Source organism: Electrophorus electricus, chromosome 11 (assembly GCF_013358815.1).
Source record: "Electrophorus electricus isolate fEleEle1 chromosome 11, fEleEle1.pri, whole genome shotgun sequence".
Classification (NCBI taxonomy): domain Eukaryota; kingdom Metazoa; phylum Chordata; class Actinopteri; order Gymnotiformes; family Gymnotidae; genus Electrophorus; species Electrophorus electricus.
The window spans coordinates 10,070,531-10,097,500 of record NC_049545.1 but is presented as its reverse complement, the minus strand read 5'-3'; the positions used below and the strand labels follow the sequence as shown (position 1 = coordinate 10,097,500).

At 40.0% G+C, this 26,970-nt stretch overlaps 2 protein-coding genes across 4 annotated transcripts in view; both read right to left on the bottom strand.

The window, feature by feature from the left end:
* Positions 1-1,948, bottom strand: part of eif4e1c (eukaryotic translation initiation factor 4E family member 1c) — a 7,756-nt gene extending 5,808 nt beyond the window's left edge. The window contains exons 1-2 of the mRNA XM_035531644.1: positions 1,884-1,948; positions 390-481 (exon numbers count right to left, since the gene is read on the bottom strand). Of these exons, the coding sequence (XP_035387537.1) occupies positions 390-481; positions 1,884-1,901 (110 nt within the window). The 5' untranslated portion in view covers positions 1,902-1,948. The remainder of the gene's footprint in view (positions 1-389; positions 482-1,883) is intronic.
* Positions 1,949-3,210: 1,262 nt separating this feature from the next.
* tet1 (tet methylcytosine dioxygenase 1) lies at positions 3,211-26,970 on the bottom strand. Of its 3 annotated transcripts, none has more exons than XM_027026459.2 (12): positions 26,922-26,970; positions 24,210-25,744; positions 14,371-14,418; positions 9,411-11,553; positions 9,089-9,179; positions 8,673-8,766; positions 8,356-8,564; positions 7,998-8,148; positions 7,406-7,495; positions 7,027-7,164; positions 6,464-6,794; positions 3,211-6,247 (listed from the first exon to the last, which is right to left on the bottom strand). In XM_027026459.2, the coding sequence occupies exons 2-12, from the start codon at positions 25,566-25,568 to the stop codon at positions 5,163-5,165; spliced, it is 5,739 nt and encodes a 1,912-aa protein (XP_026882260.2). In that variant the 5' UTR covers positions 25,569-25,744; positions 26,922-26,970; the 3' UTR covers positions 3,211-5,162. The 3 variants fall into 3 exon arrangements, with proteins under 3 accessions (XP_026882260.2, XP_026882184.2, XP_026882421.2); XM_027026383.2 differs by lacking the exon at positions 26,922-26,970 and adding an exon at positions 26,466-26,712; XM_027026620.2 differs by lacking the exon at positions 26,922-26,970 and adding an exon at positions 26,466-26,712 and having other exon boundaries at positions 11,403-11,553.

Below are 26,970 nucleotides of genomic sequence, written 5' to 3'. Positions count from 1 at the left end.
TGTGCAACAAGGCCGATGCGCCTGCAAAGTGACAACTCAACATGTGTGGTCAGCACTTCCTACCGGCCTGCATCACAGCGACAGACTGCTGCTGTTTTGCTCAAATACGATTGAGGTGACAGTATGTCACTATTGTAGCCAAATTGATAGCTGCTGTATCAACTTTGTAATGAAGTAAACTTCAAATCCTTGATAGAAACTAGGGGGACGTGTAACATTTGCTCTTATCTAGGTTTCCAGCACTCCCAACCTAAATTAAAGATGGTGTTCTCTATCTGAATGCATTATAAGGTTAAATGAGACTACAAGGTCTGTGTCTGAAGACTTAAACACCATTTGTAAGGTAGAAAAAGGTGGTGGAGCAACATAAAAAAGTACATTTTTGTTACCTGTTTTGCAAAGGGTGTTTAATGTACTGTTCAGGACTTGCCACAGCTAGAGTAGGACTGTCATTTGAGGCTTCTTCACTTTCAGTTCCTCGCTGGATGATAAAACAAAATTTATGGATTATGTACAAAATACAAACATTAATATTTCTGAAATAGAAGATCTTGTCTCAGATATGGCTTTAAATTACATGTAATTCACAGTAAAATTATATAATTTGGTGTTAGTACAATGCACTATTCAAAAGCCACTCCAATAAAACGTACAGCACGACAAAATCTAGAATGACAAATCCAACAGAAAGAAAAAAATAACTAACTAGCCAACCACCCATCCCGGATATGCTTGAATAAACGACGTTGGGTAGCGTTAGCTGACTAACTGAAAACATGTAATTCAATATTATTAGCTAGATAACTAGTATCTAAACAATATAGTGTTGTCATCAATCGCAAATGCAATTCCTCCTTTCTAGGTAGCCCCCCCCGGTTGAGATCACTGGAAACTGCGAAGACACCAAGAAGCATTTCGCCAAGCATTTAATGTTGAGATGCAAGTGTTAAATAGGCTAGCAGTTCCAGCCAGCTCCTCTTGGAACGCGGGGGAACACATTGAGTACATAGCTGCAAAACCAAAGTCATTTTGGAGCAACCAACCTTTCGCTGCCGAAATCAAAACTAAAATAAAACAAAAAGCACTCTAATGAATCTGGCTAACATAACTGACGTTGGCCAGCAAGCAAGCTAGGTTAATATTAGTCAATTCCTAACCAGAGTTTAGGCACCACCACCCTGTCGTCTTTTAATGGTAAAAAACACATCTAACGTTACATTAGCTAGTCAACAAGCTAGCTAGATAGCTAGTAGCACTCTGAAGCAAATGATAACTAATTTTACCTATTTGTCTATGCCAGATTGCTAGCTAGTTACAAATCGGAATGAAAAGGTAAAGCCAGACAGGGCAGCCCAACATCGATACGGGAGCCAAGGTTGGCATAGTCGGTATTAGCCTGTAAACCTAGCAGGTAGCGGCACACACGTGTCAGCTGCTTGGATATCACGGGTTACATGCCGACGACGCTGGAAAAACATCAAGCCGTTTACCAAACATACTTAAATAATCGAATATGACGATCAATGCTGGTAGATGTGAGTAAGACGCAAACAATAAATGTTATAACCATTCTCTCATTGCTAACAAAGTCGCCATCAAAAACCCCACGAAGTCTACTTGGACGATAGCGAGCTAGTTAGTTAGCTAGCTAGCTAGCTAGTTAACGTTAGCACGCTAGCACCAATGCCCACCCAGGTGCAAGTTGAGACCGTACACCCCGTGTTACTCAAATTACATTATAGTCCATTGTCCACCATTGTTACAAATCGACACGTACAATTGCACATATTGACATAAATGACCACACAAATAAGAGGAAACACCACAATTACCATTTTAGATCACAAGAACGCCCTAAGTCAATGCACCCCTTTCCCTCTTACCGGCTCCGAAGTCGCCATCTTGCCTGTTAAATTCTTCTGTCCGTTCGGCTGTGATGCGTCACACAGCCACTCGAGATCTACGGCGGCTCGCTTAGCTCACACTTACAGAACTCATTTGACGTAGACGTTAGGCGTCACAGAAAATGAATGACTCATATTTAGACTCTACGCTTCAACTCCTACCAAAAACTGAGCTACATCATTAAAATTTTCTTGCTTATTTAAAAAAACCCTACCTAATCATAAATCCTACTATCACTACCTTGTAGGTTCTAATCAATCTGCTGTTCTTTGTATTTAGCCTAGCATTGAAGTAGCTTGCTTCATTGTAAAGCATCTTCACTAGCCTGCTACAGTTCCACATGTATTGCTTATTAATTAGTGTGACTGCAGAGTCAAAAGTAGTAAAGAAATACTCAGGAGTATGATCATACAGTGTAAATTTATAGACAAAATAGATCAAACTTTAGTACATAGTGCACATTTAAAGGCAAAAATAGACTAACAAAGAGTTCACATAAAATACGTTTGCATTTTATATATTTGAAGAAAAACCTCAGACTAAAAAGCTGGTGCTGTGGAGCTTTTGTGTGTGTGTGTGTGTGTGTGTGTGTGTGTTGTTTGTTTGTTTTAAAAAGCATATATGCACCAACAGCTGATAGAAGGTATAAATTACATATTATACATGTTTATGTCTATGTTTTCAGCCATTAAAGTTTTAAATTGAAAAGTAATAATAGTAATAATATTATGCATGCTGTCAAAAAATGTGTTAATATAAAAAAAACCTACTACTACTACTTAAAATTCTAAAAATGTTTGGGCACGACTACCTGAGCAAGGAAGATTAAAAGAGAAAGGTTACAGCTAAAACAAAATGGCACATTTCACTAAGCAATAATTAAGTTATAAGTTTTAAGAGTAGTATAATTTTTGGCAAAAATATTTCATTTTTCACTAGTCAACAACAGCAGTCTTCCTTAAATGTTAATGTATAATCCCAATGAATAACCTGTTCATTTTGTGTTTCTTATCTTTTGAGGTTGGTAGTTGGCAGAAGAGGAAATCACAGAATGAAATAATTGCACTTAAAAATCTCTAAAGTCTGCAAAATGTACATTTATGTAAATTAACCTTAGTATTTAATCTTAATTTTATATATATATATATATATATATATATATATATATATATATATATATATATATATATATATATATATATTTGTATATTTCTAAAATGATTGATTTAATTATTAAATCTTATTTAATAATATTAAATATTAAACTTAATTATTAATAAGAGTGTTGAAGTCTGGAAAAAATTGCTGTATTAGTTGCAATAATGTATTATTGTAATTAAATGTTTAATCTGAAGTCACATCATTGAGCTTTATAATATCAAGAAACAATGTTGTGAAAAGAACATCTTATAATAATTTATACTCAGCAAAGCAATAACTTAAAGTAATTAGTTAATGAAGGGATCTGAATTCTTTATATCAGCATGAAGTTCCTTCTTCACAAAGAGTGACATAACTGCTTTATGTTACTATGGATGCTCCTCATTTATTTGTGCTTTTTTCATTGTTAGTCAAAACTAGTTCTAATTAAAAAAACACATTATAGTGAATATATCCATTATGTTTCCTCAAAATGTTGACTCACATTGGTTTTCACGGGACCTTTCTCTGCCTTTACAGTAAGATCAAAATGCAGCGTAGAGCTCAAAGAAACTAAGAAGAAATTAGATTGTACACAGCTGACATGAAGTGCTTTTAGAATACGAAGCGCTTTGTGAGCTCACAATATGGAAGATTTACACAGTACACCTTTAGCACCTTCAGAAGGTAAAAAGACCCTAAAATCCAAGCATTTTCTAAATTTACGCAATGCATGTCTAATATAAATCTCTTAGAAGACCATCAGTGGGCTTGTGTCCTTAACTAGAGCATGGCAGACACACAGACAGTTCTATACAGCAGAGAAAATGAACATAGATGTGAAATTGGACTTGCCACTCAATTGAGCAAAACGAAACAAAAAAAGAGTTATGCTGATTTAGAAATTAATCATATGCAGCCATTTTCCGAAGATACAAATGGCAAGACGTGATGATTTATTTGAAAATTAAAAAAACACTCCAGCAATAAAAAATGAAATCTAATTTGATGAGAATGTATAATAGGTCTTCAAAAAGCACCAGTGAGAAACATACAGTAAAACTGTTCAAACATATTTTAGCACACTTGAATGATAAAATATTATATATCTGATTATGTTTAAAAAGCTGTTTTCAAGTCATGTATCGAACTCTTTGGGAGTTGAAAAAACTCAAACATGGGGAAACCAGTAATATTATCTTTCATGTAAGATCCAATAAATAAATGGTTTAGATGTGACACATTATCAAAATGCAGCATATAATCTTCCATGATTATTGCTTTGATAAACATGGTCTAAAAATCATGGATGAGTTCCAAACACACATGCAAAGCATACAGACATTGGATGAAGGAGGTTGCTCACATATAAATATATAAAATAATAATAATAATAATAATAATAATAATAATAATAATAAAAACTGTGCATACAGGACATTTCAAAAGTCAAGTTGTTTAAAAGTGCTTTTTTCAAACAATGTCATGTGTAATGGGAATAATTTTTCATTATCCAGAATTTATGTACCTTCATTACTTGTATCACTGTGTGATAAAACCAATGCTACATGTTTATTCAAATCTAACAAACTACTGTCTGACACATACTTTAAAAGAGTAATTATATCTCTTGTGGTTATTCAAACCATGTTACTGATACAATGGCACAATAAAACAGCAACTGCTGAAGATTTGAAATGACAGCACCTAAGGTTGAGAAATAAAAAACAACAGAATTCACATTGTACAATGTCAATTCTGAGTGTTTACTACACACAGCTTGACACAGTCATATTGCAGTAAACACTCTTGGACCAGAAATTAAATACAAAGAGTTGTGAAAATGTTCAGAATAAATAGTCATATCTTTTATGCACTAATTCCATTTTCTTGTATAAAACCAGATTATTAACATCTGTTTTGAGCACCATCTCTTACGATGAAAAAAGACATGTATACACACCAAAACTCACATTTAAAATCTGACAAACGGGTCAATATCATTTTAAAAGCTGAGATGAAAAGCAAAATGAAAAATAGCACAATGTACAGACAGGTCTCACAGAGACAGCGAGCTGACTGAGGTAAGGCATTATCTAAAAGTGGCATGGCCACTGTCATGTCCAGCGGTTATAAGGCCCAGTGACGTGGGTAAGGACATAGGGGGCAGAAGTGATAATGCCGTTGCAGGTAACTGTTAGTGACTGGCGAGTAGGGACCTGCAGCTCCTCCTGCTTGTCCTGCCAGGCATCTTCCTCTTTGTTTTCCGTGACATTCTCTGCTACCTTTGACCTCTTGGCCTTGGTGGTGTGGAGGGCTGCCACAGCTCCAGGCTCCAGTCTCAAATGCTCGGCCAACTCTCTCTCCCGGGCCTTCTCTGCCATCTTAGCCTCCCACTGGAGCAGGCCGTGGCCAGGTGCATTAAGACTCTTGTGTTGGTAGAAGACCAGGGAGATGCGGGTGGGGTGACTGCGATTGGGCTGCAGGATGGGAGTGGTAGCATGCAGCTCTCGCCGAGCACACTCGATAAGAACAGAACCGTGAGATGGGGCCACCGCTACGCCACCTATGTCCCCATCCAGGAAGTTGTGCTCACTATCTGACCACACCTGCTCAGCTTTAACTTCTTCAGGGGTCAGGGGCCGTGGGGTCACCATAGGCCCATGGTGGTCGTCCAGGCCCAGATATGCTTGGTGGAAGTTCAGCCGGCTCTGGAGACCTTCAGCCCGGGGTGGTGAGATTGGTCTAGGTGCAGCTCCACCCTGGAGGCAACGTATCTCCTCAGACTCAGCCTTCACTGCAGAACAGTAGTCATGGAAACCCTGTGACTTCATTCCCATGGGACCATCTAAGCCCTGCTGTTTTCTGCATGGTTTCTGTTGTGAGAGCTCTGGAGAGCAGTATGTCACCATATCAAGTCCTTGGCCATGCTGGAGGAGAGGAGGTCTGTCGCTCCTGGCTAGCTTTCCTGCATAACCATAATCAGGGGTAGTCGGATTGGGATGAAGGGCTGGAGAAAGTGCTGCTGTATCTTGACTAGAGCTCACTTGAGGAATACAGTATGTTCTGTTATAAGGGCTGCATGGGGCCAGTAAGTCTGTTAAGTGTCTCCCCACATCTGGAGTCACCGGCATAGGTGAAATGTAATTCTGCAGTTCCATTTTGAAACATGGTGAATGCTCAGAGGAAATGCTTTTGAAACCTATAAAGTAAAGAAAACAGTACAAAAAACATAAATAATAACTGAGCAGTGAAACAAATTTGATACCAAAGGATAAGATATTACAAATTTCATTTTAGTAATTGCCCATACAAGAGATTTATAAGAGCTCTTGAGAGCCTCAAAGAGCCATAAACATAACCATCTCAATAAATCAGAGACAGCCCAGTTCACTAGGGCAGATATCACTGGTGATACCTTTCAGGTGCTCATTCTTCACTTTCCTCGGCGTGACCTGCTTCTTGTCCTGGTTGCTCTGCTTCTTGTCCTGGCTGCTCTGCTTCTTGCGCTCCTTCTTGGCTTCCAGCCTCCTCTTCCGGGCAGACTTGACAGGCTCAGCCAGTAAACGTACCTCTCTCGGGAAGGATGAGAGCACCTGCAGTGCTCCACTCTCTATCTTGGCCCACTGGCCTTCCACGCGACCAAACTCATCAGTCTCTGAGATCTTATAGAGAGGGAGGACGTGCAGCTGCTCGTCCTCCGGAATGTTTCTTACTGCACGGTTATCCTCCTTCGTTAAAGTGCATACCTGCAGGCCAGAGAGGGACAGCAGCATTTCTATGATACTGCATGACTGGTCCTATAATACTGAGATTTTTTTCATATCTGAAAATAATCATTTTCTTTTTACTTATCATTATTGTAATTAACTTTTTCAAAGTATTGAATTTTAAAGAGAACATACTCACAATGTAATATAAATGAAAGAAGTACTGCATTGGTAAGAACCAGTATAAGGGAAAGTGTGATGTAATGCTTACCACAGTACTCCCATTACTCATGTTGTGTGTGTCCCTATGGGCATGAGCACAGAAGTCCAGACATGCAGTCACACCAGAGAATGGACGCCCATCTCTCCTACCCAGTCGACAGTCCCGGCCTGATTCCTCATCGTCCACCTGAAAGGTCAAAGGTGTACTCAAGGGTTCCATTTTACATGCAGTGAGCAGAGGGTAATAGACATTTAAGATACATTCTGGTCATTCTGAAAGTAGTTCAGGTTACCCAAAGAATTGGAAGACTTGGTCGAAAAGCATTCGTTTTCAATAGCTGTCCATATCACATTTTTTTTTTGCATAAAACATTTCTAGTACATTTTGCTGTAATTTAATCTCCTTATTCTGCATAGGTAATTCTTACCTGGTTTTGATAGGCCTGAGGGGCAAGTCTCTTATATATAGGAGCCAAATCTGTTGCCAGATTCTGTAGATTGCTTTCTAAATTCTGCTCCTGGTGAAATCAGAAAAATTCCAAAACATTACGATTTAGTTTCAGTTTGATATATGTAATAAAGACTATTAGCAACATTCCTTGGGATGTCTCTACCATCAATTTACTGCTGCCTGAGTTTGTTCTATTTATGGCCACTGGGAGGCAATATTTAAGTTATATTTATACATGAACATTTTTAGTGAATTTTTTAGTTTAAATAGCTAGATTATGAAGGAGAAAAAAATTATTATCATATATCATTTTATTCAAGGCTATAACCAGTAATCCTTCTTTTTATAGTTTTTAGAGACCAAACCATGTATGAGTATATATATATATATATATATATATATATATATATATATATATATATATATACACACACACACACACACACACACACACACACACACACACACACACACACACACACACACACACACACACACACTACCAGTGGTTGATACCATCAGAAAAAAGTTTCTCTCAAACTCTGATGTTCACTTAGCATCCAGCTCACCTCCTCAGGGAAGTCTCCCAGCAGCCGGAACTTTCGTGGGACCTTGCTGCGGGCAAACTTGCAGCCATTAAAGTACATACTCCATGAGCAGCCAAATGAGAAGGAGGCGCCACAGGTTTCCGGGTTTAGACCCTGACAAGCACACGTACGACTGAGGAGACAAAAAATGATGGCCAAAAGGAAGCACATTAATTGCACAGCAGTGCTCGATGTTGAACAACAACTGTCAGGCCTCAGCTATCATCACATGGACAAAAATGACATGCGTGTATTTGTGTGTGTGCATACATGTGTGTGTCTTGTGAGTGAGTGTATGAATCATGGCCACTCTCTGTGCTGCATGCTGCTCCTGACTCACTCCTCATTAAGGCCACAGCGACGGCTGGTCGGTGACCCGTATTTGCAGAGGGTCTGGGTGAGCTCCTCGTAAAGCCTGTCAGCCATGTTGCGAGGGATACCCTCCCAGGCCAGGATGAGGATGACAACCACCGCATTCTGACAGCAATGACCTGCACGCTGGCGCACCAGACACAGCAGCTTCTCCTCCTCACTGCCCCGACGAATTACCTGAGAGGCAGAAATCTCTGATAATACTCTCAAGCCCATCAGCGAGTACTTAATAAAACTTTCAGGGGAAGTGGGCAGGGATGAAAGGGTTTACCATAGATCACTTACCCACTTAGCTATTGGACAACCCTGGGAGCTCCGCCCCTCTCTCCCAGTATATACTACTACTTCCACGCGCACTGCTTTGCCCTTCTCCCCATACCTTAAATATAGAACACACCAGAGAATTGTCATTTAGCTCATAACTGCAAAAATGAAACAAAACAGTGGTTTTGGGGACTGAAAAAGCATTGACAACACAACACATCCAAGTATATTGTAGCCATGAGTTTACCCTGGCTGCAGCAGCTCAGCTGTAAGCCTGCATAATGCAGTGAGTCACCCTATTAGGCCCCTTCAGCCCAAAAAGTGGCTTCCTGTTGTAACTTTGAGAGTATAGGAGAGCATGAACCGGCCTCCATGAGTGTCTGCTTGGCTTTTTTTTTTCCGTGTGTGAATGTGTTACAATAGATTTGTTCCCTCACCTGTCCTCCATCATTTCTCGTATTGATGCTACAGTTGGCCCAGATCCAAGGTGTGTGTAAAATGGACCTTCCTCTTTCTCAGTTATTTGATCTAAGAATATAAAGAAAAGATGCAACTGATGGTAGCACTGTTTGGCTTTGATTCATTTCCATTATTATGCATATTATACACACATATTCATCCAAACTGAAGACAAGTTCATAAAGTCGAGGCTTATAAGATTAAAAACTGTCTGTAACTGGTGAGATTCTTCTAGTATAGCTAATTTTGTTTTAATCTTTTAAAACACTATCGTGAAGATCATCACATGCAACCACCTACCCATGCAGTCACAAGAGGGGAGGTCTAAGGTTTTTTTTGATGGAGTGTTGATTAAATTCTTGGTTGGTGTGTCCAAGAACTTCAAAGGAGATTCTAAAAAACTGTTGAGTGTGTGCTTGGTAGGAGTGTATTTTTCAGGGGATTCCACGTCACCATTTTTCATATTTTCAGCTGATGTAGACAAAATGGTGACAGAGCCAGACGTCTCCACCTTGTAATATTCATTCTGATTGGCCTGCTGTGCCTCACAGCTCAGACTGTTTACATTATGGTACCTCCCTGGATTCTGTGTTGTGTTCGCATTGGGAAGGTTAGACATAGCAGACAGGTCTTGTGACCTAGCACCATGATTTAGCACACTGTAGGTTTTTGATACCTGAGAAGTCAAATGTTCTTCACATTCATGCCTCTGGCCATGGGTAGCACCAAGGTGACCATTTGTGAGACTATGACAGTGTCCGTTTGGTTGGGCTTGGTTACCATGAATATGACTCAGTGCTGCAATTTCTGTTTTGAAATGTACAGCTTTCTGGATGTTAGAGCTCATGAGACCCTGCTGGTCTAAGTGCTCTGTTTTATAAGAGTTAGTGAAATGGGAAAGCTGCCTTTTCTCATAATGAGCATGTCCTAGGCATTGTTTTAGGTCGATTTGAGCCTGTGGGAGAAACAGACTCTTCCTGGGGTGCAGGTTTGCCTTTTGCTGCAAGGCTGTCCTTTGACCCTTTGTCTTGAGAGGGGCTTTGCCATTCGGGGTCCTCTTAGCTAGTGGTATCCTATGATTACTTCCCACATTCTCAGCGGCTCTCTTCTTTGATGTCCTGGGATTTGCAGGTGTGGTTTTTGTTCTTTTTTGCTTTTTTATGTGCTGTCCAATCACATTATGATTGTATTTTATGGCCTGAACTGGCATCCCTATGGGGGGACAGTTTTCAGAGGACACTGGATTCTGTCGTGATTCAATCATGAAGGCAAGTTGCAATAGCTGGACAGCAACCTCCTCTTCATCCCTCCTCCTTGTGCTCTGTGTTTTTTCAATATGCTTAAACCTTTTAAAAGTGCCATCTAACCTATCTGGTTTACAAAGTGCTTGACTGAATCTTTCATCCTCTGGGGTATGCAAGACCTTTTCACATTCTGAACCAGCCTTCCAGAGATCTTGCAAAGAGGGCCTGTGTGGGGTGGATGTGCTGTGATGGGTGAAATTGTCCTGTTTGTTCAAAGGACTACAAATAACAGAAGTCTGATGCAATGATGAACTGATTACTGAGACCCTTTGTGAGGGAACTTCCAATACACATTTAGCATCCTGAAGAGGTACATGCCTGCTTGATGCAAAGTCTAACAGTGGAATGTTTTCTTGTTGACAATAATTTTTTGTTTTGAAGGGCAATGTTTCTGGGGTAACTGCCAACTGGGTCAAGGCCTCGATAGCTATGGCCTGATCGATGCTTATGCTCCTATGCTCAAACAGAGCCTGGACATTAGGACAAGCCAGTGCAACTGAGGTTTTCTGAGTAGGGTTCTCAGCACATGCTGGACTGTTAGAAGTCAATTCCTGGTGTAAAAGCCTCTGATGTGGTTGTTCTACTCTTTCATTCTTAAAAGAACAGATATCTGAGTCCTGAGGACCAAACGACTCCGCCTCTAAAATGTTCCTACGAGTGATGGAGGAACATACTACAGCTAGTGTAGATAGAGCATCTTCACAGTAGTCACTGTCATCTAAGTGCAATGAGTTTTGTTTATCTGTTGCCACGCATGGCTCTTCCAGTCTGATCTTTTTCAGAGGAACCATCTTTTCAGGAAGTTCCTTGGGGGGCAGGCTTTTGGCGAGCATGTACACAGCCCCTTGAGCCTCTGGCTGTAAGTCAGAGGGATCTGTGTGTCTCTCCATGTTTGGTTTCAATTGTTTAGCACCACTGTGAGAGCTTAAAGAGTTGTGGTCAGCAAGAAATGCATGTTTGCTGACAGCAGGCCAGAGCACTTGCTCACTCTGCGCTGGTGCAGGGTGGAGAGGTGTAGATGGGTCGGGCGGAGCTGGATATACTCCAGATAAGTCACACGCCTCTTCCTCTGGCGCCACAAATGTCCCTTCCATCTGCTCTGAACTAGTGCCATTTACTGAGATGCCCTCTGACTCAGCCTGGGAAAGAGAAAAATAGAAAGATGATTAAGAAGGTTTTGGCATAGGAATGATGCATCACATATTGTGATCGGCTTTGTGACTCCTCAGTAAACAGTCTGTGCCACAGAAGGACTACAGCCGGAATTCAAGGTGAATATATTAATACAATCAGAAATAACTGTAATACCTTATATTTTACTTTGCCCAACACTGACAAACATTATGAATCATGTACAGCTTAATCTTTGTAGCTCTAAACAAATCTTGATTGATTATCAGCTGATTTTACATGCGAATGTGGATTTCACTTTTAAATAAAAACAAGGTTTTTCTTGGTGCGTTATAACGTTATCTACATCAATAATATAAGTTCTATATGATATAGGACCTAACTGGTATTTCCACAGCAGAGAGCATGATAAGCAGCAGCTACATTTGAAGATACATTTTTATTATAGGTGTCTAACACAATGCTCAGGCAACAAGGTCCCTTCACCTCACGCAGTAACTTAAGCACCTTTCATAAAGAAAATAATTTTATGGCTCACAAAAAGTGCCAGAAAAACAAAACACTTAAGAAAGTCAAATAATGACATATAACATTCCATGGTTTAGAGGGAGAATGTGATTTTATAATTTACTAAAGATTTGAATTACACACTACATTAGCCTTTTAATGTACCATTGAAAGTGAAATGCAGCTTTCAATATAAACTTAGTGTTTCCTAAACTATTCTATTCAAAGAACTCTCTTCTGATCAGCCCTCGTGCAGGGGGTGATGCAACAGACCAGAGCGACAAAAATGAGAGTGAGGCAACACGCTGGCAGCTTCTGCAACTGTTACTGCTGGACAAAAAAGGAAGAGAATGGTAATCAGTTTCTCTGATGTTTCACCCAGAAGTGAAACAATGAAAGCAGATGCCATCTGCGCCTGTGTAGTTTTTACTCATGTATGCTGGAACATATGTAGTGTCTCCACAGGCAGTTGGTGTAAATATGTAGATTTCGCTACTTGATTTTGCTCCATACATGAATAGATTCTACAGCTTAAGAATGTGTTCTGGTAATTTTTTTAAATGAAAGAGTAAACATATGAAATGACATTATAAAACATAATGCTACTCCAAACTGAGAGTAATGCAGATTCTGTACCACAACCTGTGATGGCAATCACTAGGCAGGATCAACAACCTCTGCTGACCTGAAGTCCTGAATTAAGTTGGGTTATGTTGTATATTTTATAGGATTCTTACATCAATAACAAAACTTCCCAAAAACAACAATAAGGATGCTAGACTGAAATCTTAAAGACTAAACCATGGAGAAAGTCCTATGAGTGAGTGAGTGTAAAGGGTGTGGGGACAAAGATGAACTGCTTACTCAGATCACTTATAAATTAAAGCAAGCCAGGATGTTTAGGAGAGAAACACTACTGCTCATGAAATGACAATGCTGATGTCTGGTAAAATTAAAAATCAGATACAGACTTAGAATAAATAGTGTCTACACAAGCCTACAATGTACTAAATAAAAATATAATTACAATTCTTATTGGTACCAATGTGGTGGGTGTATTCCCTGAAATCCCTCAAATCGAGAACACTAAGAAATGACAGAAATATTTCAAATATATCAAACACTTGATGCGAGGAAACAACATTATCATAAAAACAAATTGCAACCTTATTATCATGACATTTCACTTTATCAAGTTTTCTGGTTTATTCTGATATCATTAGCCATTATCCGAGCTCGCTTTGATCGTCTGACATAAAGGAAATGAGTTGCTCGTGCTCAGCACATCAGCCATCAGTCTCAGGCAGCACTGGCTCTGCTTCTTTGGCCTTTATTAGTTGTGTCTAAAGCCCAAAAAATCCCAAAGTCACGCTTGAAGTTGATTCCCTTTCAGTGTAGTAACAAGTGTTTAGAATCCCCTCATTCACAGAGGCATGCACATGCAGGCACACTGTCCACACAGCAACTCCCCCCACCCCCACTCACACACACTCACACACACTCACACATCCCTAGCAACAGACCACGTATTGCCGACAGAATCCTAAGAAGCCTCCCTTAGGAAGCGTTACCAGGGAAAGTTAGAACAGAGGGGGAGTATCCAACCCAAACAGAGAGGAGAGACCTAACATCTAGATCTTACTATCTACAAACACTGAGGAATTCTCTCATTTACAAAAGACAGAAGACTGCTCAAGGTAATATTCCATTATAGAATAAAAAAGAAATCTAACCTTTAATTCCTATATTTTTCTCTTATTCACTAGACAGATTCACAATGAACCTTATTAGCAACAACGCGATAACATGCAGATTTACAATTTAGTATTTAGAGTTTTTAATTACCATTTATTTTGAAATTCAAAGAAAAATACTTTTCCCTTCTTTTTTATATTTCTTAACTTTACATGACAAAGAGTGTATGGAGGATCCCATAGTCCTCTCTAAACACATCAAAGAGCAATGTGCTCATACTGCTTTGCATGCACAATTTCACGGCATTGAGATTTTACTCTAATGTGACTTCTAAAAAAAGTATGCTTCCTTCCTGGTGAGTGTTTCTGAAGCTACTCGTAGTGGCTTCATTCATACAGCACTCCTTTCCTGTCTCTGAACTTCACGTAACTCAACAGAAAGCAGACTAAACAGAGCGCAGACAAAACCCCCACTCCTGCTGATTCCAAACGGTGCATGCCTTCATCCCAACAGCAGCAGGTGCCACAAATGTACTAGAGACGGGGGGGAAAAGCGAAAGAGGAAAAGACCCAAATGCTGCATGCACCAATGTGGTTAAAACACAAAAGGTGGGTGTCTGTTACCTTGGGAACGTCCTTTTTCCGAAGTTTAGAGAGATTCTTGCACCTCACCTAAAAGGAGAACCAAAACACAGGACACATCACATTACTGATGCAATGATGACTACAAAACAGTCAGACACACAATGCAAGCCAACAGACCCATAGCCACAACACACTGTTCTGAATGTCTGGTCTGAGACAATGGCCATTAAAAGATACTGTACCTTCTCAATCCTCAGAGGCAGACCCTCAATTTTAGGCAGCATAATCCTAAAAGGTAGCCATATTGCCTCCCTTGACTTTAAAAGAATAAGAGGCTATAGTGGCAGACAAGGGGCGAGCAGAGCAGGTTCTCATGATCAGTGTGGAGCGAAGCAGCTACAGACTGGTGCTGCAGCAGACGCTCGACGCATGCCTCTTACAGACGCGCACACAGCCCCGGCAGCCAATCACGTGGAGACTTTAGCGGCTTGTAAATTATTGTCCATGCCTAGACCCTCCTAAACAAAGGATCCCCTATGTAGGCTCTTACTCCACAAGTACGCATGAGGGAGAGAGTCAAACTGTGGAATGGACATTTGCAGTACCGGAATGGAGTTCAAAGCACCATGGTGAGAGAAATATGACTATCAGAAAAACTTATTCTCCAGGCAAAAACATAGTCAAGAATCTCACATACAATTGTACATGCACTGGCACATACAGATATGTACACATGATCACACATGCACATTCACCTTCCTTTAAACATAGATATCATATATGTAATCTAATACTTTGCACCTTACCATTTGACATATGATTAAGTTCTTATTAGTCTTACATGTTCATATAAATAAATACAAAATTCTAAAATATGACAAATATTCCCAAACTTATGTTTCTAAATCAAGGCGTCCCACTCTTACTCTCACAACAGAGATATGACACCTTAGATTTCACAGCTGTGCTCTTTCCCTTGGGACATGTGTTTAGAGCAGCTATGAGAGCCCTCTCTTAGTACCCTCTACATGCTGATGTTTAAGCTAGTCGGCGCACATTAAAATCTGCACACATCCCTGTGGCAGAGGAGGTCAGCTGAGGACAAAGGACCACCACCGGCACTTTTATCCATTATACCAACCCTTGAAAACGTGCAATGGAAACATGATACCAATGTTACTATATGGTCTACACACTATGAATGCCACTGTTGTCAAGTTAATTATTGCAATCTTACCTTAAGCACTATGCTGCACACAGGTATTACTAGATAGCAACTATACACTAAATACAACAGCTTGCCATACACAATCTGTGTTGCTTCAAAGCAAGAAAAGAATACTCATTTAAATGCAAGTTTTCATTAAGAAATTTACCTTATCCCCCTGGTGATGTGATCTTAAGGGAAGGTTGTTAGGTTTGCTCTTTTGTTTCACCATTGTTCAGCAGTTGTGAAATGACCTTGAATGAAGCTGGAGTGACAGGTTTTACCCTTTACTCAACAGCACTTTATTGCTAAACTTGTCAGGCAAGGATTAAAGGCTGGATAAAGGTAGTGAGCGTCATAGAATTCTAACACAATATCTAAATGGAAAACTAGTTAAATTTGCCATATTCACATAATGAATCCACATTTATTTAAAAATAAACCCTGGAAGTTTAACTTTTGCATTTTCAGTGTTTTCAGTTCTACATATTAACTGCACGAGATAATTCATCTATGAAAAAAAAAAAAAAGAGAAATGAACATATGAAAACATGAAACGTAAAATGTTGCATCTAAAGCTTACTTCTGCGTTTTCTGTCATTTCCTTAAGAGAACCTTTCTGTTATGTCTCTGAGTGTGTCCCTGTGAATGTGTCTGCCACCCCCACCCTCCCCGATATGTGGCTACTGTTGCTGCATGCTCTGCGATGACGACATTATTTAGTGACACAGCTGAGTTTGGGTCGTGTGGTGAATCAGGAGCCTTCTTCATGCTGCAGCTGATGAATAATAGAGCTCGTGAGTTGCTTCCTGAAACAGGCGCAAGACTCAGTGAATCTGGGGAGGAGTTCTCTGACTGTCTCACACTGGAAGCTGACATGAGTAATGATAAAGTTAAATATAATGTAGCCTGGATGTCATTACCAGCATTTTATAACATATGGGCTTTGAACATGGTGTTGCGTGTGCCCAGGCATATGGAATACCATGGTTCTTATTCACTTTGTTGAAAATGAACACTGATGTTTCTTTAATCAGTACATGGAGGTTTGCTAAATAATCTCCAATCTGGACATCCTGTGAGACATGTGAGAAAATTATGTTCTGCACAATTTTGCACAGTTTTGGCTGAACAGGTGCTTGGAATGTTCATGTTTTCTTGTAAAGTCTATGTGGCACTTATTCTTTGAACCTGATCTGAGAGTTTTACAGATTTAAATGTGATTGTGAGTAGGATTTGGGTATGTAAGATGATCCTTTTTCAGCATAAAAGAGCAGATGGTCAAACAAAGATTATCTCTGCATCTTATAAAAACTCTAAAGGAATATGTCGATGCACTGGGTCCTTTACAAGTTTTAGAAAGAGTTTTTTTATGGATCTGAAAGTCATTACTCTCAGTTCCCTTGGATAGCTTAGAAAGGCTCTTCTAAAAATATTCCTGCACATGTACTGCAAACAAACCAAGGTAATTCCATCCCTCAACTACTGGTGATGTCTTTCAAGCACACAATCTAGTGATACCTTTATGTGTAAGGGGGTTGGAGGGTTTCTCTATCCCCAAACCTATATATACCACCCATGGTGTATATCCCACCATTTTCAGATTGATGAAAGGTGTTTAAATGGAGGAAAAGTTCAAGCTGGTTCTCATGATACTTGCACGACCAAATAGCTGCAAACTTCAGAAGGCATGAGTTAATACCCAGACCAGCATCCAACTCACAAAATGAGCCAACAAGAAGAGTGAACCTATAGAAGAGGCAGAGAACCTCACGGCTCCCTAAAAGGCAGTGAGTACCATTGCATTAGCCAAGTGAATATGATTAATTTATATGATTTAATAGGCCTAAGAGCCTTCTAATGTGCATAAAAGCAGATGATTGTGAGTTTGAGCTTTGGAAAGCAGTAAATTACTGTTGTTCATAAAATTTGGAAAAACTAATTTAAAAAAAAAGTTTGAAATTTAAATGTGACTTGTTCCTTGTTTAACTTCAGAGGCTATTACATACTTCTTCATATTATATCCAGTTCTTTTTAAAGTATTACTACTGTCAGCCCAAATAGATGCATAATTAGTAGATCCGCTTGCCACTCACATTAAAGACATCAGCAGGCATGGTCTGCATCATTTAGGAGGCCAGAGTGAAGCCTGATAAGCAGTGGGTCAGACACTCTCTCTGCCTTCGGAGTGGTATGTGTTCAAACGAACAACACAGGAGGGATAACAGGACAAAGGGAAAGCAGAAAAGGGAGTAGATATAAGCATGAAGAAATTAAAACAAAAAATGGTGTGTACTTCAGATTAATGGCTAATCAGCATTAGTGCCTGCTGAGTTATCTATCATTTTACAGCACTCTGGATACCATATAATTGGTATAATACACCATAAAACCTCAATACACATGGGAAAGTACAAAATATACTGAAAGAAGCCTGACATGATCATTTCACCATTAGAGTTGTAGCCAAAGACTGTGTTAAAATGATACATATTAAATTGGATATTACTGTATCACACTGCAGACTCAGACATTCTTACATATTTACATTCTTACATATGAAAGGGTTGATTTACTCATAGAAAATGCAATTGTTTCTTTAGGTTAAACTAGGTTTTCACCTTAACCCGTGCTTCCAGGCACACATGATGACATATGATATAGTATACATGTTTCCACACACACCACATTACAAAAGGTTTTTACAAATGTCATACTGCTTTCTTACAACATCAGCATGCACACAATCCAGACAAAGAGCTGCTCCTACTGTTCCATCTGTAGGCAGAAGATATGGGTGCCAGCTGTTGCATTTATTAACAAGTTTCTGTCTATGCAAAGTTGTGGGTTATTCCCTCCTCCAGGTAACTCAAGTAAAAGCCTCTGAATGTCTTTTGATCTCAAACTTTGGCCATGTTTAACAAAAGGTCATAGCTCTTATACTTTGCATGGTTGAAGTAATTCAAAGAGCTGTGATGTCCAAAAAGACTCATTACCTGTGATGTGGCTTGTGTTTTCATTTGCGGTTAGCCTCTGCACAGAGAGTGGGCAAGGGTATGCAGTTGAGAGAGTAAGAGATGCTATCTTCCTGGTGGCAGTGAATCGTGCTGCACAAACACTCACAATGTGTCTGACATTTCACGATTCCATTGAGCCCCTTCAGCTACCACAGCCTCCTAGCAGCCATGCCCATTCTTCTGGCACACATACTCATACACAGACATGTGTAAAACCACACACTTCATATAACTACTGTCTTCATTTTCTGTATTTCTGGGAAACCCTGTCTACACAAGTTTAACTTTAAACATAACAAGTGCCTCTAACACTCACTCTAGCTAACAGAATAAGCATTTGTAATAACAAAAACATCTGCACTGGCAGTACTGTACACTTTATTCTCCTCACATTGTTCCTGGGTGTGTTTGATTAGCATTGCAGACTGTTTGTGCAATATCACAGTGTTGAGTGTCAGGCATTTTCCTGTGCTTTAATGGCCAATGTTGGGATGGAGGTGGAGGGTCGCAAAGGGTTTCTTTTCCCCAAGACTTCCTTCCATGCCTAAACAACACAGAAAAACTTCAGAGGGTGGAATGAGTTCACCAGCAGTGTGTATATGTTTGTGTTTTAGTTATTGTCACTGTACTTGGCTACTTCTGTAGCCACTAGGATAAAGACCTGAAACTTGAAGGTCCATTTAAAGCCTGTCAAGGAGACAGGAGACAATGTAACTGACATGTGTATGTGTTTGTGTGTTTGGAGGTGGACATAATGGAGCTAACTTATGAAACAAAAGCATCGCAAAATGCTTTTGACTGACTTGCAAAATGCAGCGGTACTGACGTAGCATACTCTGTATTAAGATCTTCATCTAGCATGAGCATGGTCAGAGAATAAGAAAAGATATTTACACTTTATTCATTTCATGGTTCTAGATCTAGACACCAGCTGTTCAGAATCTACTTGTGAAAGGACATATCATGTGTTGAATAACATAATAGTGAAGACACATCTTTATTATATCCAACACACATATTTCAGACCTGAGAGGGTGGACACATGCTCCAGTATTAGATGTCAAGGTGAAAGAGGATGAAACCATGGCAACCATGACAGTTCTGTTGTGCAGTTAATCAGACAGTGTCAGGAAAGAAGAGAGTCAGGCAGGCAAACGAATACAGAGGATGTCTCAAGATATTTCAAAAGAGCTTTACAAATAAACAAGGAACAACACACCATCTCTAAATGCATGTTTATAATAATCACAGAGATTGGCAATAGGTTATTTCATTTCATTTGTTTTTTGGAAAGTATGACAAAACCGTTTTAGCATGTTTATCCTAAACATGAGCATACAGTATTAAAAGTGTGCAGTGGATGCTTTAAACAAGGAAGAGTTTGTTTTATTTGGGAACAGATGTGAAGGGAGGGGCCAAACCTGGGTCTCTATACACAGGATTACGAGCATAGAATCGACATGTACCAGTTATGTGTACCAGGTACCACAGAACCTTTCTTGTTAATATGCATTTACTACTTGAACTAGAAAAGCCTACAATAGTAAAGGACACAGATGTCAAATCCCAGGGTTTGTCATAAGTCATTCATATATGTCTAGTGTCTCTAGGTCACAGTTTGAAATTACGTTCTACAATATTGCCTCAGAATCCTGTCAGGACTGACTGAAACCAGACCTGATTGAGCCATTAGCTCCCTTGGCCCCCATCCTCACTCTCCTTCCCCCATGAGAAGCCCAGCTACTTTTACAGCGCAACTTACACTAGCTCAGTCGATGTGACTCACTGAAACACTAACCACTAAAGTTATAGGAGAGAGTATAGCTGGACTGGCCCAGTTGGCATCCTGTTGACCTGAATGACCAGAACCTGTCATTACCTGGAAAATGAGCTACAGAAGTCACTTTGAGTAAAGAAAATACACGATTAAAAATGTGCACATTTATGAACAAAACATGCAAGCTGGTGTTACTGTGACATTACTAGAAAATTAGTAATATACAGGTTATAGCAGATACTGAATGAAGAATGCCATTTTACTAAATACATGTAACTGACAACAGAAAAGGACTGAACTAACAGGGCAGATGAGAGGAGGCTAGCCAACAAAAACACACAATTGATGGAAACATATTCTCAATAAAGAAATTAACTAAAAGAAGACTTAAGAGGACAGTGTTGATGCAATTATTGCAGGCAACAGTGTCCACAATGAACTTCCTGCTTACCCTGGGAAAGGCTAGCACCAGTGCCTCACATAGCTGAGCACAGAGAGCAGCAAATGCATGCTCGATGTCCTCATCCCAGTGGAACGCAGGTCTCTTCACTGTGAGCCGGGGTAACAGTGCAGCTATGTCAGCAAAACCATCCACGAAACACCGCTAGGACTTAATAGCCTGGAATACCTGCTCCAGGTTTGCGAGTCATGAACCAGCATGTCATCTAAATAAATGATGAACCAATACTTGAAGACACTGTCAAGCACTTACTTCAACAAAAAATCAAATGTGGCCAGTGCAATACATAGCCTGAAAGCCATGAACTTGTACTGCCACAGTCCTGTACTCAGGATGGTTGCCATCTTCTCTTTTACATCTGGAGAAAGTGCCACTTGCTAATATCCACTCTCCAAATCCAGCAAACTATGCACAGCCAGTGAGTTGATCCAAGTTATAAATGCATGGAAGTGGCTATGAATGAGGCTTTGTAACAGAGTTTAACTGGCAACAGTACACATAAAACTTCTGGCAATCTCCATTGGCTTTATAGGTCAATGATTCCCACAGCCGCTGTCTCTTTAACTTATTGCTCTGCAGCCTCTTCCTTAGCCAACAGAAGCTGGTGAGAACAGAGTCATATTTGTGCTGCATTGCCGGTGTTGATGCTGTGCTGCACTGAGTCTGTCTGTGTACAGCCTTTCTCTGTGGCCATGAAGCTGTCACCATAACAGCACAGCAGCTCCCACAGCTACTGTTCCATCACCTCTGTCTGGCAGCTGTGTGGAGTACGTCTCCCAGGCACCCTCACCATTGTAGCATGGTTGGTGGATGACTTGCCACGCTGTTTCCTTTGCTGTCACCTCACTCTTGGCTGGCTGGACTCTGTTTGTGTGGGGGGTAGGCATAATGCTCAGTACCCCTTTGCTCTGGGCTCTGCCTTTGTGTTTGTTGATACACCACTCAATTTCTTCAAGCTCAGTGGCAACATCCCACTTTTGACACCAGTGTAGCGCATAGAAGAAGACCCATAAGACATTTCCAGTGAAAATGCTCTTGTATTAAAGAAGCATACCAAACAGTAGCAAAAGACTAAACAACACACTACAAAGATAGCAAGCCATTCTAAGATCAGTAATAAACTAAAAGAACACAACAAAACTAATACACATATGCATACACATATGCACAAACCAACTACATTTAAGTTTGCGGAATGGCACACTACTTACTGGGAGTCTTCGTTGTGCTCATTTGCACTCTCCCATTGGCCGACAGCCCACAGTGGACATCAGATTATCATGTTTTCAGGTTAATTTAAAGTCTCCTATTTAGTTTAATTTAAAATCTCCTATTCTGAGGTCACCACCATTAAGCAAAATCATTGCCATGAAGGAGTGTATTTCCTCTGCAGCAATGTTTAGGTAGGTGGCACATGTTAAAGTAACATCCACCTGAATGCCAGGACCCAAGGTTCCCCAGCAGAACACTGCCCAGAGCATCACACTGCCTCCTCCAGTTTGCCTTCTTCCCACTCTGCATCTCGTCTCCAGTAAGTTATGCACATGCATCTCACCATCCACATGATGTAAAAGAAAACATGACTCATCAGAAAAGGCCACCTTCTTCCACTGAGCCATGGTCCAGTTCTGAAGCTCACTTGCACATTGTAGGTATGCTCAGCAGTGGACAGATGTCAGCATGGGCACTATTACTGTTTGGGCTCTTTGAAGTTCCATATGCAGTAAAGTACAATGCACTGTGTGTTCTGACACCTTTCTATCATAACCAGTATTAACATTTTCAGCAATTTGTGCTACTGAAGCTCTTCTGACAGATCAGACTAGACAGGCTAGCCTTTGCTCCTTTTGCACATCAATGAGCCTTGGGCACCCATTACCCTGTTTCTGGTTCACTGATTGTCCTTCCTTGAACCAATTTTAGTAGGCAATAACTACTGCATACCAGGAACACCCTGAAAGACCTGCCATTTTAGAGATGACCAGACCAAGTTGTTTAGCAATCACAATTTAGTCCTTGTCAAAATCACTCAGATCCACATGCTTCCCCATTTTTCCTGCTTCCACCACAACTCTAAGCACTGAGTGTTCACTTGCTGCCTAACATATCCCACCCCTTGACAGCTATATGAGTTATCCCCCTTGATAGCTTAGGTATATGAGTTATATGAGTGTTTAAAGTATAATTTCTATTATAACAGTGTAACTTTTGCCACATGCAGTCAAACATGCATAAAAGTTGTGGGATTAAGAATTATTTACTGAAATTAAAGTTTACAAGATGTTTATGTTTATAAGAGAACAACTGGCATAAACACATTTGTGTGTTTGGTCATTTTACTGAAAAATGTTATTTTACTAAACATTCAGCAAGTCAAATCTTCCAGAACCTGTGAGTAAGCTGTCATTAGTTGTCATAGTGTAGATTTTAGATTCACCAGTTGACCTGCTTAGGAAATGTGAAATATTCTCTCTTACAGTTATAACAATATATGGTCATATATTTATATACCATATACTCAATACTACAAAGTCTGTTGAACCAGAATTTTGTAACATCCATACACACTGACAAAAATTACTATAAAGCAGAATATAACAGATGTGACATGACATAATATAACAGATGTGACAGACATGAACACGCGTTCACTTTAGACACCAATTAAAGACCTCTACATAGTGTACGCTAATCTTACTCTCTTCCCATTTTTTAAATGAAACACAGACACACCAATACACCACCACCCACAGTTTCTTACATTCAAAGACAAGCTCACATAATGACTCAGGCAGGTGGTGAAGAATTCTCACATTTGCTTTGTAACAAGTTTTACAGAAGGTGCATGACATGGCATGCTCAGAATAGCAATGAGTTTCAGCACAGCATTCAGCTCAAGAGGTATGACTGCCAGTTGTGGTTTTCTCCACAATAACAAACGAGAAAAGGGAAGAGACACTGTGCCATGGAGCTTTATCATATGGAAGGCTGTCATTCACTTGTACACACAGATACACTCACACCATACACGGAGCTAATGGCAGCTCATGTGATTTGGTTTTCCCACTGAGCTCACATCACTTGTAATTGTTAAATAAAGCTGAGAAGCCATAGCACCACTGTAAAAGTGTTCAATACTCAAAGTGGTTCCCATAAAAGCACTACTAATAAGGGCCAAACTTTATTTCTCACATTAAAAGCTTTTATCCTTATTACACTTACTTCTTTAGAAACCCAGAGGGCCTAAGTTCATTACAAACATCTAATTATGGATGGACTAATCTATTGCTCACATTTACTTTGTGATGTCTACCAACTACTAAAGTCAGCAACATATTCAGTAGAGTTATGTTTCAGTTTTGCTATGGTGAGCAGTGAGGAATAGAGATGGCGTGCAAGTGAAGTCACATGACCTACCCCGTCAGCAGAGATCAGAGAGGGCCTTTTCTTCAGCTCCACACATTTCCTGAGCTTACAGATCTGATGGCCAGTCTTTCGGTTCAAGCAGCAGCTGCACTGGCCACAGTTGATCTTGCGGAGGCAAGGCTCACAGTGTCCACACCTCCTCCTTTTTTGCCCCTCCCCTCTCTCCCGAGCTTTGCCTAAACACTGTTGCTTGTTGCCTTCTAGGAGTGGAGAAGCACGTGTTGCCCTGCTCTCCTGAGCAAGGTCTGAACTCCCAGCCTCTGACTCAGTATCAAATGAGGACTGGGTGCTCTCTGTGCTGCTGGAAGGTTTGCTTTCAAAAGATGCTCCTGTCAGAGGCCCACTTTCCAGACCAGGCATATGGCTGCTATATTTGTATATGTTATCATTGTCATCTGCATCTTTGGTCTTCATGATCATGGTGCTACAGCGTTCTTTGTCCTCAACCTGTCTAGCATCTGAGATGTATTCAAGTTCTGATGATTCTTTGGGAAATTCACATCCAACAGACAACATAGACACATCTAGTTCAGAAGAGCCCACTACAGTGATTTGAGAAACAATGTCACACAACTGTGGAAGAATAGATTCTGTTGGTCCTGAGGTCTTTGGCTTACAAACAAAATTGATTTTAGTGGCTGGCTCACATTCTTTCACAAACACACCATCTGACTTGGTTGTACTTTGCTTCTCAGAACTCTCAGTGGTCAATGGGCAGTTTTCACTTTGTACCATTTCTGACAAGACCTCAACTTTCTCCTTCTCGAGCTGAATGGCCTTTTGAGCAAGCAATTCCCTGTGTTCCTCCACCACTGTTTCTTCAGAGCTTATGTTAATGGGTAGAATCTCTCCATTAGGGCCAAGTGCCTTGTTTTGTTCGTCATCACTTTCAAGATCACCAAGTTCTGGGATGTTCAGAGTATCTTGTTCCATAGCCTGTTGGTCTCTCCTTATGTTTGTGACCTCCCTCCTGGGAAGCTCCACTTCCTGTGGGACACTCTGACTACTTTTGTTGCCACCAAGATCTGCAAACAAGCCATGCTGGGTCGCACAGCTACGTGTGTGTCTAAGACTGACAGATCCTATTATGTTACATTTATTCTTAATTTGTCTTGCCCTGCCATGCAGGGCTTTATTGGCAGGTTTGCTAACAGAATTGTCCTGGACCCTCTTGGCTACCCGTTTTTTTGCTGTGGACTTTCTGGTCTTCACTTGCCTAGCGTGGGTGGTTGTTCTCTTGAGCTTGCTTGAATTTACTGCTTGCCTTTTATCAGTGAGTGTTTTCAACTTCCTGACATTTTGTTTCATTGGGGGACATACCTTCTTTGGTGGTTTGGGAGTATGAGGCATAACTATGTTTAATGAGAGTACTGTTGTTTAGAGATGGAACAGCAGACATGAGAAACAGAATTATGATAGTTCTGGATTTGAGTGTCTTGGAAATATGGCATTTGATCTTCCTTATTCAGCATCTGGTCCAACAAACTGAAGTTAGTATTTCATCTCTGGTGTTTACAGGGGAATGCCTGCAAAAAGATTAATGTATTATAATCAGCACATAATTTTTGCATCCATGTAGTTATATAGCCTGAGAGTCTAGAGCAGCTGCTTGTTATTATTATTAGGGTGCAATGTATTTTGCAGATTTGGAAAAAAGAAAAAAAAGAGAGAGAAAAACAGCTACAGTAGTAGGAAGCATGCTAAATAAAATGTAAACCAAGTTAGAATCAAGTTACTGTTATTTTTCTATATTATAGCCCAGGGTAAAAACCTTTTGTCTAAATAAGGAAAGGTTGTACCTAACAGCTTATCAACAATAGTCCTTTAACGCTCTAGTATGGGGGAATTCACAGTACACAGTACATCTGTAAACAGACCATAAAACTTAGAAATATATATTTAAATATTAAGATATGTATCCGACACGTAGCCTGAGTAAAGGTCATGTGTGTTTTTATTACATGATTAACGCTGAGAAGTTCTGAAATAGGTTCAGAAATAAACTGAAGCACACCATTTGTATTCATATTGTAACTGACCGAAATTAGCATTTGCTAGCTGCTTGCTTATCCGTTATCGTTGCTTCAAGCTTGCAACAGCGTCTAGCAACAGGATCATTCGAAACCGACACTCTATAGAACTAAGTTACCCCGAGGATAGATCCAAATTATCCAATTAAAAAAAGCATTTTGCGATAATGATAGATTAGTGCGTATACTTTTAAACCAGTTCAAATACTTTACATACCGGAGAGACAGTTGCACTGTATGAACTGCTAATAATACTCCACGCCTGTAAGAGACGGGTGATCCTTGAACATTTTCCCTTAGCGAATTTGTCAAGTTGGTCGACCTACCATAACTTTATAAATACACTAGAACAGTAAGCAGAACGATACCCAACCTCTATTTAACTCCCAGCGATGACATGTTGCCACAAAGTAAAACATCCTAATAAAACGGACATCCCTCTTAAGTCAATCTATTCAGCGCAAGCCCCGTGCCAAACACGACCCAAGGTCTCGAGTCAAATCGGCTATTTAATGGACGTTCGGAGGGTGACCGGAAAATATGGAGTGGATTACATTGACAAATAACTACGGATTTAATAATTCTCATTAATCCAACAACAACAACAACAACAACAACAACAACAACAACAACAACAACAATAATAATAATAATAATAATAATAATAATTTACCTTCACGTCAACATCGGTTAGCCACCTCGGAGTGCACTTCAGAATGTTC

Excerpts from the sequence above, each read along its gene's own strand:
- tet1 (XM_027026459.2), bottom strand. The coding sequence starts at position 25,568 with ATGCCTCATACTCCCAAACCACCAAAGAAGGTATGTCCCCCAATGAAA. Across the intron at positions 11,554-14,370 it reads GGAAAAAGGACGTTCCCAAG|GCTGAGTCAGAGGGCATCTC; the intron begins GTAACAGACACC and ends TCTCTTTCCCAG. Across the intron at positions 8,767-9,088 it reads CGAGAAATGATGGAGGACAG|GTATGGGGAGAAGGGCAAAG; the intron begins GTGAGGGAACAA and ends TCTATATTTAAG.